General features: G+C 52.6%; 10 protein-coding genes across 10 annotated transcripts; 7 read left to right on the top strand and 3 right to left on the bottom strand.

Moving 5' to 3' along the window:
* Window positions 1–632: 632 nt before the first annotated feature.
* PG997_010492 (uncharacterized protein) lies at window positions 633–1135 on the top strand (the record flags this gene model as incomplete). The annotated part of the gene is made up of 2 exons (XM_066814807.1): window positions 633–835; window positions 1024–1135. 2 exons carry the CDS (start codon window positions 633–635, stop codon window positions 1133–1135), a joined length of 315 nt encoding a protein of 104 aa, XP_066666769.1.
* A 177-nt stretch (window positions 1136–1312) lies between these two features.
* On the bottom strand, window positions 1313–2384 carry PG997_010491 (uncharacterized protein; the record flags this gene model as incomplete). Its single annotated transcript, XM_066814806.1, has 2 exons — window positions 1313–1386; window positions 1901–2384. The coding sequence occupies 2 exons, from the start codon at window positions 2382–2384 to the stop codon at window positions 1313–1315; spliced, it is 558 nt and encodes a 185-aa protein (XP_066666768.1).
* A 1124-nt stretch (window positions 2385–3508) lies between these two features.
* PG997_010490 (uncharacterized protein) lies at window positions 3509–4397 on the top strand (the record flags this gene model as incomplete). The annotated part of the gene is made up of 2 exons (XM_066814805.1): window positions 3509–3550; window positions 3609–4397. The coding sequence occupies 2 exons, from the start codon at window positions 3509–3511 to the stop codon at window positions 4395–4397; spliced, it is 831 nt and encodes a 276-aa protein (XP_066666767.1).
* Window positions 4398–5797: 1400 nt separating this feature from the next.
* On the top strand, window positions 5798–6429 carry PG997_010489 (uncharacterized protein; the record flags this gene model as incomplete). Its single annotated transcript, XM_066814804.1, has 3 exons — window positions 5798–6005; window positions 6062–6209; window positions 6270–6429. 3 exons carry the CDS (start codon window positions 5798–5800, stop codon window positions 6427–6429), a joined length of 516 nt encoding a protein of 171 aa, XP_066666766.1.
* A 187-nt stretch (window positions 6430–6616) lies between these two features.
* On the bottom strand, window positions 6617–7541 carry PG997_010488 (fungal cellulose binding domain-containing protein; the record flags this gene model as incomplete). Its single annotated transcript, XM_066814803.1, has 3 exons — window positions 6617–6776; window positions 6891–7368; window positions 7487–7541. The coding sequence occupies 3 exons, from the start codon at window positions 7539–7541 to the stop codon at window positions 6617–6619; spliced, it is 693 nt and encodes a 230-aa protein (XP_066666765.1).
* Window positions 7542–8079: 538 nt separating this feature from the next.
* PG997_010487 (uncharacterized protein) lies at window positions 8080–8660 on the top strand (the record flags this gene model as incomplete). Its single annotated transcript, XM_066814802.1, has 3 exons — window positions 8080–8189; window positions 8246–8471; window positions 8526–8660. 3 exons carry the CDS (start codon window positions 8080–8082, stop codon window positions 8658–8660), a joined length of 471 nt encoding a protein of 156 aa, XP_066666764.1.
* Window positions 8661–8923: 263 nt separating this feature from the next.
* PG997_010486 (DNA damage-inducible protein 1) lies at window positions 8924–12198 on the bottom strand (the record flags this gene model as incomplete). Its single annotated transcript, XM_066814801.1, has 2 exons — window positions 8924–11696; window positions 11753–12198. 2 exons carry the CDS (start codon window positions 12196–12198, stop codon window positions 8924–8926), a joined length of 3219 nt encoding a protein of 1072 aa, XP_066666763.1.
* Window positions 12199–12908: 710 nt separating this feature from the next.
* PG997_010485 (uncharacterized protein) lies at window positions 12909–13145 on the top strand (the record flags this gene model as incomplete). Its single annotated transcript, XM_066814800.1, has 1 exon — window positions 12909–13145. The coding sequence occupies one exon, from the start codon at window positions 12909–12911 to the stop codon at window positions 13143–13145; it is 237 nt and encodes a 78-aa protein (XP_066666762.1).
* A 1133-nt stretch (window positions 13146–14278) lies between these two features.
* PG997_010484 (uncharacterized protein) lies at window positions 14279–15394 on the top strand (the record flags this gene model as incomplete). Its single annotated transcript, XM_066814799.1, has 5 exons — window positions 14279–14320; window positions 14385–14549; window positions 14610–14716; window positions 14798–15117; window positions 15207–15394. The coding sequence occupies 5 exons, from the start codon at window positions 14279–14281 to the stop codon at window positions 15392–15394; spliced, it is 822 nt and encodes a 273-aa protein (XP_066666761.1).
* A 458-nt stretch (window positions 15395–15852) lies between these two features.
* On the top strand, window positions 15853–17632 carry PG997_010483 (uncharacterized protein; the record flags this gene model as incomplete). The annotated part of the gene is made up of 4 exons (XM_066814798.1): window positions 15853–16183; window positions 16434–16720; window positions 16777–17003; window positions 17197–17632. The coding sequence occupies 4 exons, from the start codon at window positions 15853–15855 to the stop codon at window positions 17630–17632; spliced, it is 1281 nt and encodes a 426-aa protein (XP_066666760.1).
* Between the last annotated feature and the right edge of the window lie 78 nt (window positions 17633–17710).

Here is a 17710-nt window from a genome sequence, read left to right as displayed (position 1 = left end):
ACACGATATCAGACAGGCCTGACAGTTCGTATCTTCCCTTGAAGCCGGACTCTCAGAGTCGTGCGAGATCGGCTGACCTGCAACAAGGGGATGTAGTGGACGCGGCCTGAGTCAACAAAACTCCGACTAAATGAGCTTGGTAGCAACATCAACTTGAGTCTTCCTCAGGTAGACATTGTGGTATAACGTTTCCCGATTCTATATGGAAGATTACTTCTGGGGGTAATAAGAGTCACCAGAGCCAGACGAGCCAAAGCTGCGTTTGCAGCTTGTCGATCAGCAAACTGTCGGTCTGTGATCTTGCTTGGTGGGGCATCCGTCTGCATCGTGCTCGTACGATAGCAACGAACCTTGTTGGCTGCACGCTTCTGAGTCCCGGCAAGCCACATACATCAGGTTTGGCTAATGCAAATGAGTGAGCGCTGCATGTAGCAAACAGGCATAACCTTGTAAGTCACCCCCAGGATCCATCGGTAGATAAAAGACACTTCCCCTCACTCAGGAGTGGAGGTTTCGTATCGTCTTCTCTCTCACCACCATCAGTCCCCCCACCAACTTATCGTGACTCCTCACAGCTTCAATACAGCAACATCCAACCACCACCATACTCAACACCAGACAGCTCACTCAACATGTCCAGCAACAACAACTCAGGCTACTCCTACAACTCCTCGGGCACCAATAGCCAGGTAAGTCGAGGGGACGGGGCCGCGCAGTGCGCGTGTGTGGGGAGTGGACATCTCCAGCTGATCACGACATACCAGGGCAACCACTATTGTTCCCGCGACTACGGTAGCTCGGATGCTATTTCCAACTCGTACCACTACTCGAACACGTGAGTTTTGCCGCCCTTCACCCTCCTTGGCTTGCAAGTAGGTCCTATTATGACTTGATGATAAACTGATATGGGGTGCGCCTTTCGCAGTGACGGCTCGTACTACTACAGGTAAGACTGGACTCACAGCTAGTTGACATGGCAGCAGCACTAGCATGCTTAGTACTGGAGCTGACATTCTCACACAGCAACCCCAATGGCTCGACTTACCACCAGAGCTCCAGCGGCACTAGCACCTACACCACCCCCGGCGGCGACACCTACCGGTCGAGCGGTGGCAGCAGCGGCGGTAAGAAATAAGGGCGTATTGTGTTTCAGCATGGATGACCTCTTCCTGCCATCGATTGGAATGCGAAAGGTACGAGAGGCATAGTTTGCCCGCGTTGAAGGCGCGGCGTAGTCTGCCGCCCGTAAGTCCTTTCTTGGACGCGGCGGGTTCATGAGAGGAACGAGTTGCTCCAGAGGTTGTTGCATTATCTACGTCAATGCCATGATTTGCTTATCCTGGCTACCGCCATGCTTGTGGTAATGTGTGAACGAGTGATCGTTGTCTATGTGGATCATATCAATGGGCAGGAGGCAGAAACGTATAATTCAGGGGCGAGATCGGCTTCACGGTATATGCTGTACGACTTGCTCTACCTCTTTGTAACGCAAATAATGGGACCGCAAGGCGGTATATGATTTTTCCGGCCGTGCGACAACAGGCCGTTGCTTCAATGTACGGAGGTCCAAGATGTGATCCAAGAAGCAAGCCCAACAGAACCTCGGTGTATGTTGCTCAGCCACTCCGTTCCATTCTCTTTCTACGGGTTTCAAACAAGGGGCATCGACCCACTGGACCAGACCATCCTAATTCTGTCGTTGTGGTTTTAGATACATGCCAGAGAAGTCATCGGATGATATGCCGTAGCCATTTACATGATCCGAGATGTTATCATGATCCTTATCTAACCTATATCTCGGCTGCAAATGACCAACCCGAATAACTAGCACGAATAATCAACCGGAATAACTGACTCGAATAGGAAGAGCTTGTCCTATCAAGTACACTGATTCTCATACATCTTCTGCAGTCAACCCACATGCCCCTCGATCTCGTTATTTCCCACAGTAAACGGCAGTGTATCGGTAGAGTAAGTGTTGGTGTGCCTTGGGATGTGAACTTGGGGATAGCCTTGTCGCATGGCATCCCATATCCATAGGAGATGCCAATGGCACTCTGCACCCCTTGAACCACTCCACTCTTAGGCACAGAGTTGCCGGAAAGATGATCCGGAAATAGGATGACAGACCCTTGGATCAAACCGAGCTGCTCGTCTTCTCCGAGGACTGGGACGCGGGACGGCCCTTCAGATGCGGCGGCATGCGACGTGACTGGTAAGGTCGGTCGAGCAAATCTTGATATTGGGTCTCCCCCGGTAGGGAGCTTGCTCTTCTGGTCGCCATCGGAGCGATGCATCTCGTCCCATATATTACCGCCGGTAGGTGTGTCAAGAAAGGGCCAGGCGAAGCAGAGGCCCAACAGGCCGAAGAGGGCGGGTTCCATTGTAGTATAATGCCGTTTGATAATGTCGTTTTGTATGAGATGTGATGTGATTGGTTTTCCGAGCCTGGCGGAAAATTCGGTTCGCTATCGATGGTGTCGGGAGACGGTGAGGCGAGCGCCTGGGGTAGGAGAGCAATAAATATGTCTCTAAATCGACATACTTCATAATTTTTCAAAGGAATGGAGATAGGTCATCAGAATTTGAATGCTGTTAGGTATAGGCAGTAAGCTTCTATCGACCCGTAGGGACGAGAGACCTTATAGTATCAAGGTTTGAGATAATAAGGGGTAAGCAAGTTGGTTTATCCAGCAAAGGATAACTCGTATATATATAAACCCGGTGAAAACTACCTCATGCTGCAATATGCATCCAAATACATCTCACCCTCAGTAAAATCAACACGGGTCCCGCAGAGTTTGAGATGACCATCTCGCCAATACTGCGAGGGGTGAATATTGGGTGGGCGGCCGTGAAGACTTCGGGATCCATATGGGTGCTCGGAGGAACCCATGTGCTCGCCGGCCTTGCTCCCGGGTGAAAAGTACCTATCGAGCTGCCGCCACAGGCACGGCATTGTATTGGTCATGACATAGCCTGAGCCCGGGACGGCCCCGGGCAAGTTGCTCGGGGTACCGGTTCCCTTGAATATGTACGACATGGTCGAATCAACGAGTATCCCACTAGCACGACCGTGGCGAAGCTACGTCACTGTTCTGTTAGTTTCGGGGAAGGAGGGAGGAGCCGGAAATACTGTGAGTGCCGTGGACGTATTGGCGAATAGGCGATTGGCAAGAAGTTTATGCCACAAAACCGTAGTATATCCGTCACATTGGACGTCCCTAGAACGTTGTCTTGGTACGGGAATATAACCAAAAGTCGACACTGCAGGCTGACCTTGCTTTAATCCAGCCTGCTCTTCCACGGCACGCATGATAGACTCCGAAAGCGGCGCGATATTCTTCATCCTACCGTCACATTCTGGACCCCAATGTCACCCCAGTGTCGCACAAGGTGTTGGGGTGCTATATATATGAATCACTGAGATGAGGGGTTCGAACCTGACTCTCCATTCTCCCATGAACACCTTCTGTTTCCAAAAGATGTGATATAGTCTTATTTTCAGATGGCCTCGAAAGAGTTGTCGACGCCGTCCCATGTAGGACAGGTACGTATGGTGTCTTTCCCGTGTCCTAATAAGGCCATGTAATAACTTACAGTTACAGGGTTTTCGGTACGATCCGCTTGAGACTCCGCGATCCTTTCGACTACTGTCACTACAAGCCTCTAAACAACAAGATGGCCCTTTAGAGCTGTTCATGTCAACTCATACGTTGGCTGATGGCCAGTTTCCGGAATACACAGCTCTCTCCTATGTCTGGGGCGGTACCGATCGGACCGCCTCGGTTGTCCTTAACGATTATCAATTTACTATCACACCCGCTCTTATGGACGCTCTTCTACACATCAGAAAAGTACCCCAATGCCAGGCAAACTATTGGTGGATTGACATACTGTGCATCAACCAGGCCGACAACAAGGAACGGGGACACCAAGTCGGCATGATGCGAGACATCTACCAAAGCGCCCGTCGTGTCGTCGCCTGGCTGGGCCCGGAAGCTTCCAACAGCAGACATATTATGCGGGCGCTGGTCCAAGATCCCACATACCATGGGCCTTGGCGCGGCGACGAGCTTGCGTTTCTCACGCCCTTATTAGACGCGTGTCTGGGTTGTGCAGGAGCTCTGCGCCGCAAGGGAGATGGTCCTATTGTGCGGGGAGGGAACAGCACCATGGAAATCTTTCCAGCAATCCTCCTTCCTGCAACAGTGGATCGATCGTGCTTTCAGCCCCCTATATATCGAAAAGGGGATCGGGATCCATTCTGCCCCCAACTGCCATACAACGGCGCCGTACAATTTGGTGACTTTACGAGAGAAGCTCGCAACCAAAGACGCAAGTCTCGGGTCACTGCTGACCTCCTGCTCGCAACAAGCCGCCTCGGACCCGCGTGATAGGGTGTTCGCATTGCTAGGGCTCGCAAACGACGAGGCGGCGAAGGAGATGGTCCCTGATTACTCGCTTTCTCCTGCCGCGTCTACTGTGCGGCCACTCGAGCCATCTTCAAGAAGCTCTCCAAAAGGATCGGCTCTGGTACAGTAGAAGGGGCAGAAATCAAAGAAGTTGTCCAACAGTGTCGTCACGAAGCGCCGAGCGAAGAAGGGAGCTCTACGGCCAACTGTGATGGGATAGAATGCGGTGCTTGGTGGTGCTGCTTGGACATTGCTCGCTATGATTTGTGACCAATCATGAGATACACTGGACAGTATGGTTTGAGGACGGCCAGGACGGCCAGGACAAACGTTACTTTTTCTTGTGATGCGATACAATTATTTGCTGTGTGATTCGGGGATTTTCCCATTTCATCTGATGCATGATTTACAGATCTTGTTCGGAGATTGGGTTGGTTGGTTCCAACTGCCTGCTCCAGAATGACTGCTACGTTGCGCTAAAGTGGGAAGGTTGGCACTAAACCTTAGGTACAGACATCCGGTCAAGAGAATCCAAGGGCTTGGTACCTGCCGGAGGGTTCTTTTGACACTTTTCTTCTCGAGGCAATGCGTAGCGAGGCTTTGTTCTGGCCAAAGTCAATTCTTGCTTTTGGGCGTTTTGACTTTCTGATCCTGTGACAAACGGTCTTGGCGAAATCTCGGCTGTCTCACGTCGCTGCTTGATGACCGCAGCTCGTGTTATGTGCAAGGAATGCAAGGACATCATGGGTGGATGCAGATCCCAAAAGCTTGGCGTGCATCCTGCGCTGCATGTCCGCGACCCCCGGAAAACGAGGCGAGTCATCCTCCCCCAAACGCACCCAAACGGCTGACTTGGACGACTTGGTTGACTTGGCCGAGCTAATTGGATACGGCGACCGTGGCACGTGGAAATCGAGCGCCAGGCGCCAGGCACAGGCACAGAGTCGGCCGTGACCAACCACGCGTCATTCGATCAAATGACGGCGGTGCCTGCACGCACTCAATCCGCTTTCAGCAGCCAGAACTTAATAGATCCGGGGCGTCTCCAGTGGCTCTACTTAGACCGCCAGTCGCCCACTCTTTACCTACTGTAGGTACCGTACCTAGGCAACCAGCAACCTTATTTTTTCTTATATCTGCTTGACTTCCATTCACTATTCTAGATTCGGGTTGATGGTTCGTTTTGGCCAAGCCGCGGAATCTGCCTATCGATTGTCGTCTCAAGTGCCTGTTCGTCTTTAATCTAACATCCCCTTTCCCACGCCCCATTCATTTATTCCCTTCTAGGCCACCACCGACCTTTCCGTCTATTTTCAGCATCACTTCTTGCTCCCTAAAACACGAACGACACCATCATTTACGATACCTATATATCGATAAATATGCGACTCTTCTCTATTTTCGTCCTACTAGCAGCAACCCTCGCGGCGGCGAAGCCTACCGTTTACTTCATCCGCCACGGCGAGAAGCCCAAAAAGGGCGACGGCCTTAACGCCGATGGATTGAAACGCGCACAGTGCCTTCGCGGCGTCTTCGGAGTCGCATCCGACTACAACATCACCCACGTCATGGCGCAAAGACCCAAAAAGAGTAAGCCATCCAAAATGAAGTCTTGCTTTCTTGAATCCCCAGCTAACCCACCACAGACGGCAAACAAAAACGACCCTATGATACCGTATTGCCTCTTGCGACGGACATGGGTCTCGATGTCGACACGTCCTGCAAACGCGACAACATTGACTGCGTAGTGGACGTCATCGAAAACTACAAAGGAGATGGAAACATTCTCATCTGGTAAGTTTCAACCTCCGGGAACTGCTACGCATCATTTCAAGCTGACCATCGCTCAAACAGCTGGGAGCACAAGCGACTCAAAGACGTGGCCAAGGCGTTGGGCGTCAGGAAGTTCAAGAAGTACCCCAATAAGGCCTTCGACTTGATTTACGAGGTGCCCCCAAAATACAAGAAAGTCGCGACCATCACTTCGGAAAACTGTCGCGGCTTGGATAAGTGATATCCCCACCTAGACACCGGTTTAAGCGGGCGTTACACCAGTATTTGATTTCTCTGCCGGCAACCCCCCTATAGATTCCTTCAAGAAACATAAACAGACACGCATCACTGCCCACTGGCTTCCGACACCGGTTTCTGTCATCAGCCCATTTGGTGCTCTCATCGCACCCAACCTGCCGGGACACACCTCAACACTTCACCACCGCCGGCCCGGGAGCGGTGTAGCTCGTCGGCACTGGGTAGTAGATGTTGATCATGATACCCGGGTCCGTCGCCTTGTACGTGCCAGGGATGGAAACGCCGCTGAAGGTCTTTGTGCCGCTTCCCGTGACGGTGAGCTGGCCACATCTGCAGGAAGTCAGAATCTATTCCCAACAGCAAAGATACTCAAATCAAAAGACCACGAAACAGGTTACGAAGAATGGAAGTAATGGAAAGAGATAGAAAAGAGGAAAGACGTACGCGATATAGAATTGGGCACCCCCGGCGCTGCTGGCCGAGTGCAACGCGATGTGCTCGACCCGGATGAGGTAGTCACCGGGCGCGAGGCACTGCGGGATCTGGACGGTGACGTCGCGGAGACCCTGGCTGGGCCACGTGAGGCCCCCGCCAGCGATATTCGGACCCTGGGAGAAGATCTTGAACCAAACGGCGCCCGATCCGTCAAAAGACGCAGCGGTCTGGCCGGAGGGCACTTTGGCCATGTAGAACTGCAGGGTCCCTGGGTGCGAGATGCCAGAGTCGGCCACGAACCCGACCTTGGACCCAGCCGCGACGCTCATGGTCTGCGCGCCTTCGTTCCCCGGGGCCAACTGGTAGCACCGCAGCTGCGTCGACGAGACGTCCGTTACGGGGCCGTTCGATTGGTAGTTGGTCGTCTTGCGGACGTACTGCCAGTCCTGCGTCGTGGCGCCGTTGGCGATGAGGCGGGGGAACTTGTCTGTTGGGGGTCGATTACGCGGGATTAGTTGTTTTCTTCAACGTCTCCTAGACGGTAGACATCCATAGATAGATGCATAGATATTGCGTCAAGCAGCAAGAACCAACGGTATACTTACAGTGCCCATGCACTGCCGAAGCAAGTGCAAGCAACACTACGGCAAAGGCCTTCATGGTTGTTCTTGGATATCTCGATGTCGTAGTTTCTTTTCAGTGTTTGACGGCTGAGAAGGCCGCTGCTTTAGTAGTTCGCGGAGCTCAAGGATCAAGAGGTAGGACGGACTTCTAAAAGACAAAGTGGGAGATGGTGAGCGTTCAGGTTTAATTATACCTAGACCTTCAAGATAGGGGGTAGGACAACTAATATTTGTACCGGAGTTTGCGACTTTGACCAGGACCGCCAATGATTTGCGGCCAATGGGATCCCGTATCTTGATCAGTCTCTATCTCTAAAGGGGTGAGCGACTTGCCCGGCTAAAGTGGGCAGCGGCTAATCAGCTTCCGATGGGCGTTGAAATAGGTATTGACGTGATACAACAGCCACTCATACGTCGGCATGCAGAGTACCCCGTGGGGATGAGGGCTCTCCACTTGCAATACTACCACCCTCTGCAGCAAGCTACGCCGGGCAGATGGAGAACCATGTGGACAGTTACGATAGCCAACAGGGGGAGCCAGCAGCAACTGCCGTGGTCTTTGATATTTGCCGCAAATGGTCGCCCATGGAAAACTGGATAGCCAACAAGAGCAACTGGACATTCTTGCTGGAGTGACTGGTTATTCCAATGGCGTAGTAGCCTCCCGCGTTGGAAAGCCCGGGTGGTAGGACAGTGGCATAAACATTCAACAAGCACCTACCACCCGACTACTCGACCCAGTTGGATTTTGAACCACAACCTTATTTCAAGGGCACTTTGCTCTCCGCCTTTGCGGCATGCTTTCACACATACATTGGCATCTCCCCGAAATACGATGAGGACCTTGAACGGCATTCTCGCTGTGGCTGGATTCATCGGGGGCCTCTCGGTCGCAACTTCTTTCATCTGTTCGAAAGCGTTGCCGAAGCCAAAGCCGCAAATCACCGATCCGTCTGTCACGATACCGGTATGTACTCATTCACCATCGTTCTTGTATTCGACTATACTAACAACATACCAGCAATCGACTCAAAATGACGACGAGGACCCAGCCGCTTGGGCGGCCGAGTTGAGCGGAATTGTTGCCGTGGTTTGCTTTGGCCTCGCGGTCATATGCTGGATGGGAACCCGGTATACCAAGGAGCCCGAGAAGTGAGTACCGTAACCTAGTAGACTGCTCTCCAAAAAGCACAATTACTAAAACTATAGCATAGGAAAGAGGCCCCTGGAGACGTATTGGTGCTGGAGTTGTGGACACATTGGACTTGTATCTCGCCGTGTTGAAGAAAAGGGGGAGGGTATACGATGAAACCACCGGATATGCGCCCTCTTGAAGAGGTTAGCGCTTGTGGACGATTACTACCTATAGAACTACACAATATGAATGAATCAGATTGACCGTCCGAAGTTGGTCCATCATCAGTCTGAGTCATCACCGATACTGACCGGATCGTCCACAGTCCCAGAGCCGGTACACGCGACCGTCGGTTTTCTACCTTGGTCATCTTCGGAATCGCTAATCACGCAGTAGTTTGGACCCGGAGATGCCGTTGGCGGATGACCCTGCTGGCCCGCACTTGTGTCATTGCTAGTATGAAGCTGGCGCTGACGTTTCCTTGCCAGGACCGCCCCAGGGCTTGTCGATCGCGGACGACTTGCTTTTACCGCGCTCATCAGCTGCTCTCGGCCGTCCACAGCGGTGAAATAGCCCGCTTTCATGGTTTGGAGCAGTTCTGTCCCAAGAAATCCATCGATAGCAGGCCAGAACCGCGACATGTCCCGATCCGCTTTCCGGATGAGCCTCATCAGGACATCCGCGATGAACTTCCGACGAGAGCTATTTGGCCCGCCCACGGCCTCGTTGTCCGCCTCACAAACGGCGCCCCGGTCGTTTCTGCTACGCATCGAGTCAAGAGGCCCGTCTTGCCACTCTGTGGCAAATAGGCTGTACACTCGATTCTGCATGGAGGTTCCGGAAACCTGAGCACCGTGGTCGATCAGAAGGTCCAGTATTTCCAAATACGTTTGCTGATCGGGCCGTTCAAAGTCAAACACGAAAGCCGCCTCGAGGAATTCCGTCCAAGCTGTAGCGTGTTGAAACTGAGCGGCGCTGTCCGCCGACATGACGGCATTCGGGTCAGCCCCATGTTCTAGAAATCGCCGGTAGACTCTGGGGTTCTCCAAGAGCTGTCGGCTGAGGAAATTAGTGCAAGACTTGTCCACCCACGATAGCGGAAGAGCGCCGACAGCGTCACGGCTCTGCCAACGTTTGAAGACCATATCGAGCAACCTTTCCTTCATGGAGCTAGCCGGCAGATCCAGGCTTATGTTGATCACGTCGGGGTGAAGACAGTCGCAATACGCCGGATCCCTCTGAAGAGAAATATCAAGGTAGCTAAGCAGATAGGTTTCAATAGCCAGCTTGATGAAATCGGGCTTCGCGAATGTCGATGATGTCTGCAACGGTAGGTATCCAGAGATCCTGTCGAGACAGAGGTGGGCGATTACAGAAGACTCGTCATTACGCTTCTCCACTAAAGAGGCGTACGTCATAGCCATCTTCAGGTTCTTGGTAAACAGGCGATATTCCCGCCGCTGCGTTTCCAGGAGAGAAGCGATACAGTCCAGGATCGATACCAAGGGGTCGAATTCTGCCCGGCTTTTCTCGGCCAGTACCTGTATCATTTCGGCAGTGTCCAGGAAATCCCCGACGGTACGGTGAAGAAACTCGACCTTGCCGTCGCGAAATTCCAATAGCCCGCGGCAGTAGGCATTTATCCGGCGAACTGTATGCTGTTTTAGGGTGTCCGTATAGCTGCGCTCGAGAAGCCCGAGAGGCGAATACTGATGCGGCGCATGGACGTGGTTGTCGTACTGCACATCGTGAAAGTAGTATATCAAGGTCTCTAGTGGCTTGATTGCCGCCTGCGCCAGTTGCAAACAGCCTGCCATTCGCTCCTGGTAGATGGGTTCGACGGATTCGATAATGTTTCGGAAGAAATCCAAAAGATCCGACGGGAAACTAGACAGCCGCTCGCCAAGGTCCGCGAAGCTGTCGTCATTTGTTAACCCTTCTCGGAGCATTCCTGTCACGAGGAAGACCCAGAGGAAGACTCCTTCGGATCTTTTTGTAATCTCGTCCACGAGGCTGCAAGCATCGGCCTGTCGGACGAGCAGCAACTCCCAACGTGGATGCTTAAAGAGCCGGCTTCGGGTGTATCTCAATATGTCGCCGCCGTTCAACTCGTGCATGTACAATTTTGTCGACAGGTCGCGACCAAAGGCGTCCTCAAAGACATTCCAAGGCCGGCTGGAGACGCAGAGCTTGACCAAAGGGGACTCCGAGAGCTTCAAGAGATACTGGCCCAGTTCGACATGATCCCCGTCGCACTCGTCCAGACCATCGATAAATATGCAGAATTTTGTCCCGGGGGCACTTCCGGAGGTAAGACTCTCTAATGTGGAGCGTAGCTGGGGGATATCCCAATCTATTTGGTCTGTTGCATCTGTCCCTGATGAGCTATCCGCATCGCGGTCGAACACTTGAGATATTAGATGCGGGCGTTGACGAAAGATGTCCAGGAGCAGCGTCCGCAGCAGTCCCTGGTGCGATCTTTGCATGGGTGACCCCCGGCACCACAGAAAGTGACTTGCAACGACAACGTCATGGCCCTGTGCCCAACTCTTCAGCTTTTGTATGGCCTGGTCACTGTTCACCACGTATTTCATGAAGGTAGATTTGCCCGATCCAGGTTTACCTGACACCCAAAATGTGCCAGCGCTAGTGCCACTGGCGAACCAATTCTCAAGTCGTTCTTGACTCTCGACTTGCCTGCCCTCTTCTCGTAGGGCCCAGTGGAAGGTCTGTTCGTGAGCATCGAGGATGCTATGGCGTCGGTAGTGAAGACTTCCGAAGGATAAGCCCTTCAGGATCTCTTGCTGATAGGCCACGTCGCGGGTCGCTACAGAAAGCCTTGACATATCCTTTTCAAGACTCAGCACGTCTGCATGATGAAAGTTGCCGGCAGTTAGCGGTGTTTTGGTTGCAGTTTGCCTTTGCTGTATTCTACCCAGGATTGATCGAATTTCTGCCAGTTGATTGCCGTGGCGGGTTTGATAATCGTTACTTGCGTTCTTCAAATCTTGGTAAGACCTTAAATGCTGCTCGTGATATGTGCTTGGCATGTACCGACTTGGTCAACAGTCCGAAAGAAGCAACACTACTCAAGGACACGGCAAGTGGCATACCTGGATATGGCACAGAGCCCAAGCGTCAAGGCCGTCTGGGTTCGCTGGAGGCGTGCTTCGATGCTCTTCAACTGCGGATCTTTGAAGATGGCCTTGAGTGCAGCACAAAAGCCTTTTGCACGACGTTCGATCGGGCTGTCCTCGGGCTCAAACTTGCGAGCCTCCTTCAGCTTTCCCAGGATTCTCAGCATGGCAGCGCAATCGTTCTCGCCGGACTGCGCTAGCGCTCGGATGCCGCCCCCAGTGGCCGTCGCATCTCCCACCACCGTCGATAAACTGACGCTGAACTCTGATAAAGTTGTGTACACGGTTTCCAGGCTTGTTTCTTCGCTGTAGCTGCCACTGTCCGAGCTATACATTTCCGTGGCTCTATAAACCAGCTTGAGAGAGAAGTCGACGAAAGCAACGACGGTCCCAGCCAGACTGACTGCGCTGAGGGGATCCATGTTGGAAGGCCAGCTGCCCCTAGCAAACACTCTCGCTTCCTAAGATACGTGTTCGGTTATGTCTCCAGAAGGGCTCTGATTTCATAAGACATACGAAATGAGATGTGGTAGATTCGATGCTGAACAGAGCAGAGTTGGGTTTCAAAGCCTTACAAGGCGAGGCGTGGCTATGCCCAAGCCATTTGGGGCAGCGCAATCACCCTAGAAGACAATTTAGTGGCGGTGCCTGCATGCATAGCAAGTGTAATTACCTACCCAGTACTCCGGCTTCCGTGAGGCCGAGTAATCTACTGGCTAATAGCGGCCCATCCCGTGCAGTAGCGCCCATACTATGATGTACTACTACACGAGGTGTCGGGGCGGTGCCGTTGTGAAGTGCTGGTCTACGGAAAAAAAAGAGAAAGAAAAGAAAAGGAAAAGAAACGCCATCATTAATATCATTCGTACTTTACCATGGGACACAGGCCTCCTCGACCTGTCATATGCCACGAAGCCCGCTGTCTGCCTTGCCGGCGAACTGTGTCACCCCCTCAGGCCGGCGCGGCATTGAGAATCGGCTGGGATCGCCGCATTCCCACCATGGCCTTTAATTCCAACCAACATCGGAGGGGGAGTTCTATACCCGAGTGGAGTACACGGCTACGGACGGAAGACGGCTGGAGGCGCAGTCCACGGCAAAACACCAGATTCCAGACAACTGGGTGGGCTTGATGGATTCCGATTTTGACGTCCCCTATAGCGGCATCAAGCCCGACACGGCCATCACCATGGCCTTCTCATCCAATACACGGCTGGGCCACAAGGAGGACGGCCGCCCCTTTATTCTTGCGAAAGCATCTCCTTCCACCTTGACGGCCTCTTCCACTACCGCTTTCAACCTTACAGTCGAGAACAATCCTCCAGTCGAAGCAAATGGCTCCCACAATGCCTATCCCGTGTGTCACTAGAAGGGCGCAGACCCTACTGTCGTGGTCGGATCCGGATCGGGGCAGCAGAGAGGAGAGCTCTCTGGTGGCTAATTGCCATAGCGGTCGTCGGTCTGGGAGGATTCCTGTGTGGACTCCGCATCGAGAGCTGAAGGGATGGTGCACACAGTACGGAGGGTGGTGGCCGGGCCCGGGGAGGTCAACACACCTTGTATGCCATTGACACAAAGGATGATGTACGAAAGAAATCCGAATGCTAGTTAACTTGATTTCCTACCAGAAACTCAAGTTTAATGTGGCCCAGTAACCTCGGACCCGCGGGATAAAGTGTTCGTACTGTACGACATGATCGATCCGCACGCGTCTGACGAGAACCGCTGGTCTGCTTATGAAGATATAGTCCCACGATTCTTGGAGGTTCTGGCTAAGGGGCCACTTGAAGGTCAGAGGATAGAGATGCTGTGCATTTGAGACCCTCGTTATCTGGGTTTCATGGAGTTGCTATATGTAGCAACGCACAAGTGAGATTTAATTCGAATCTTTTGCTAGCAATGCAGCTACTAGAGTGTTTATGATTTCACATTGCCACACTGAGTCTCAGTAGTTATGCTGCTCATTTGCGCGCCATCTATCCCAATCGGGCGAGAAGCGTCGGTCCATTTACAAGTATCGATTTCTGGCTGACAAATGCCTAACTTATGTTGAAGAACATGTCGATAGGTCTGACGGATGCCTAGCTTATGCCTTGACCATGCCAATATGTCTGTCACATGTAGCCATGCCGAGATGCACTCGCAATATGCCAGAACGAGGTAGCGGGGGAAAGTGAACTTGTTCGGAGCCATTTTCCCATGGCCTCGGAGCATCAACCAAAGTGGGGGTGCTCCCTGCTGGGCACGTAGCGGCCGTTTAGGGGGCCGGGTAGAGGCACGCTAATGCAGGTGCTGCTTGTCAGAAGATTTTGGGCAACTTTCAGACACCCCTGCAAGGGCCGCTGACATATCAGCATGAGGACGGAATGACTTCAGACGGGCGTGAGATGGCGATATAAAAAGCCCCCTCGCGTACCGTCTGGGGGTTCATATTTCTTTTTCCATAGACCAGCTTTCATCTTCACTCCTATTAAGTCTTTACAAACATTCCAAATTCCCACCATGCCTTCTTACGTCATTACCGGTGTTTCCAGGGGTCTCGGTGTAAGTGCAGCAGCCATGTCCCAATTACAATTGAGCCTACGAGCTAACTAAATACAACCATCAGTACGAGTTCCTCCGTCAACTCTCCTCGGATCCCAATGACATCGTCATCGGGACAGTCCGCGACAAGGCCGCGACTCTCAAGAAGGTGTCGGAAGATGCGGACCTCAAGGACCGCTCCAACATCCATCTCCTGGAGGTCGACTTGACCAACTACGAGGCTCTCAAGGTGAGCAGAAGCCTCCACTGACAGAAAAATAGAATGTGAGGCTGACTAAAAGCGTCACAGAGAGCCGCCGAGGATGCCGCCAAGATCACCGGCGGGAGCCTTGACTACCTCATTGCCAATGCCGCCTACGTCTCGGAGTTCGATGCTTACGACCCTATCGGCGTCCTGTGAGTCTCCTTGCTATTTCCTAGTACATTTATTTCCTAGAAAACAAATCCGTATCTAATCTGGCCAAACACTCCACCCAGGGGTACCGACAAGCCGCAGGAACTCGAAGAGGACCTCAAGCAGGCCTTCAACACCAACGTCGTCTCCAACATCCATCTCTACAACCTCTTCATGCCACTGATCCTGAAGGGCCAGACCAAAAAGGTCGTCGTCATTTCCACCGGGATGGCCGAAATGGAACTCGTCAACAAGTACGAGGTCGACGTGGGCTCTCTGTACTCCATCAGTAAGGCCGCCATGAACATGGCCACGGCCAAGTTCAACGCCCAGTACAAGAAGGATGGCGTCCTGTTCCTGAGCATCAGCCCGGGCGTGGTTGACGTTGGCAAGTATACAGAGTGTGAGTGCATACCTGAGCACATGCCCTTTGATTGAACCCACTCCCCTTTTTCATCGAAAGATTAGTTGACTGACCTTGAAATGTCTCAGTGACCCCGCATCAGACGGCCAGTATGGGAGGCATGATGCAGAAGTTTGCCGAGTATGCACCCCATTTCACTGGGCCGATGACGCCCGCGGAGTCCGCCCGGGCCGTGAGGTCGGTGTGGGAGAAGGCCACAGTCCAGGAGAATGCCGGAGATTTCATTTCGCATCTCGGTAACAAGCAGTGGCTTTAATTGAATACTGATGGACGGAAATTCCCACTCAGGGGTCGAGTGTATGAACAAGACAATACAGAATGCCGATTCAGGTATCTAGTACAATATGGGATGTTAGCATAGACAACTGCAAGTTTTAAAACCCCTTTTGAGTTCGCCATGTTGATTCATAGCTTGGTCACGATACAATGAAACGCAAGACCGCAAGGTCGCCTGGGGCCCAGGTGAGGTTTAGTGCTGACCTGAGCCCCTAAGTGACGAGCCAATCGGGGAGTTTCTAGAAATACGACCCTAAAGCCCCCTGCCTGGGAGCATTTGTAATCAAATGTGCTGAGCCGCAGACACATCACCCACTAACTAGTACCATGAGTAAGATTCAGGGATAAGTGAGTCCAGTGTACATTTTGATACCATTCACTTTTCCTCTCCGCCTCGACCTATCATTTATTCGGAAGGATCCAGTTGGACTCGCTACCATGGCACCCGCAGAGACGCAGAGCAGTGCAGCAACAAAAATGAGTCTCGGCCTTCAGCGGCTTGCCGAAGCATGTCCCGAGTTCGCCCGTCTGAACCTGGTTGAACAGCTATCAGAGAAGACACCAACGGGTGCTGGGAAGCCTGGTGGTCTCAAGCTATCGTGGCCCAAAGCCAGTAACACGAGACGCGCAGTAGTAGCCAAAACGGTCACCTCGAGCGTTCCTCCCAAAGGCACGCATCCAACATCTACGTCTGGGGCTCACATGATCAATGTGACATGTGGGGATATCGCGGTGCATTACCGTTATCATACCGGCTCCGTGCCGCTTGGTAAGTCGATCGCAACCTCCTCCTCAACTACGAACCGGACATCGGACTAACAAGAGCCCACCAGCGAGTACCTATCCAGTCCTACACGTGCCAATGGTATGGAATTTACGGACATTAGAGAATGGAGACGAAGACCTCTTCGAGTACTGTGGGTTTGCCCTCTCTCCCCCTTTTTATCAACTCTATGTGCACCAGGGGGTCCCCGATGAGAAAATATGTATCGTGAAAGCTGACTACGAGTGAATTACAGTCGAGTCCGTTGCTTCGCGGTCTCTTTCCACCTTTGGGCAAGACCCTGCCCAGCTAGGCCAGATACTGTTGCGGACAGCTCATGCGGGCGATGGCACCCCTTTCGGATCGGCCGTGCAGCAATCTCTGCTCGCGTTCTCCTCAGCACATCGGCACGGTGCTCACGCGCGGGGTAACGAGCACAAGATTGCGGCACTCAAGGCTATGGCGGATATCTCGGGATGCGAGATCGACGTCACGGAAGCGGTCCAACATGTAGCGGCTGGGATGCTTTTGTGTTCTTACGAGGTTAGTACCAAAACTTTCCGCACATGTGGCGAGATGGCGCTGACGATGCTTACCAGATGCAACATTCAACCTGCACTACCGGCCATTGGTTATCGTACCTTATCGGGATCCAGGACATCATCCGGGTTACCGGCCTTGATACGATTCAACATCATCCTGACTTGACCATGTTGCTGGACTGGGTATACTACTACAGCGTTCTGGCGCGCTTCAGTCGGCAGCACTGGCAAAGAAAAGAATTTGTCGGAGTCCAACTCGCTCCAATGAGACTACACAGAGAGAGGTGAGTAAAGCAAAACTGGCTATGCCGTAGATGTTTACTCACCAACTGCTCTCCAGGCTTCTCCAACAACATCACCACATATGGCGTATCTCGAGCTGCTCTCAGAGATGTGTGACGGAGCGATTGCACCCATCCCAGCCGGAGAGCCCAGCGGAGATATTGCAGATCACAAAAACTACCTGATGATTCTTAGCTGGAGAATCCGAAACCTCCCCGTCACATTCGATATCTACGTTGGGGCCGATTCCGAAGCGAAACTGGAATTGTATCGGCTAGCCATGCTGGTATACCTCAACCGAGCCTCAGAGAACATACTGAACCAAGCATCAAAGACACAGCAGCAAGTAGACAAGGGGTTTTCCATCTTGTCTGGACTCGATTTCTGCGACCAGCAGTTCCCCGTCTTCATACTGGGTTGCGAGGCTCGCAGTGATTGGGAGCGAGAAGCGGTGCTCGGGCTGATCCAACGGACGGAAGAGCATGGCACATGCCGAGAATTTAACCACGTCAAGCTCTTGCTGCAGTCCCTTTGGGCGCAGGACGACTTGGCTTTCGGTCGCGATCGCAAGTACTGGGATCAGCTTTCCGACGCCATAAGCAGGTGTGCAGTGCTGCCTACCTTTGTATGATGGTCTAATGGTGTACATACTACTATATAATCCATGTGGGATGACCTTTTACCACGTGTATCAAGTAGCCTAACGGCA

The sequence above is a fragment of the Apiospora hydei genome (genome assembly GCF_038363865.1).
Source record: "Apiospora hydei strain CBS 114990 chromosome Unknown utg000007l_segment0_segment0, whole genome shotgun sequence".
Classification (NCBI taxonomy): domain Eukaryota; kingdom Fungi; phylum Ascomycota; class Sordariomycetes; order Amphisphaeriales; family Apiosporaceae; genus Apiospora; species Apiospora hydei.
Note: the sequence above shows the minus strand (reverse complement) of the source record. Positions and strands in the feature narration are given on the sequence as shown.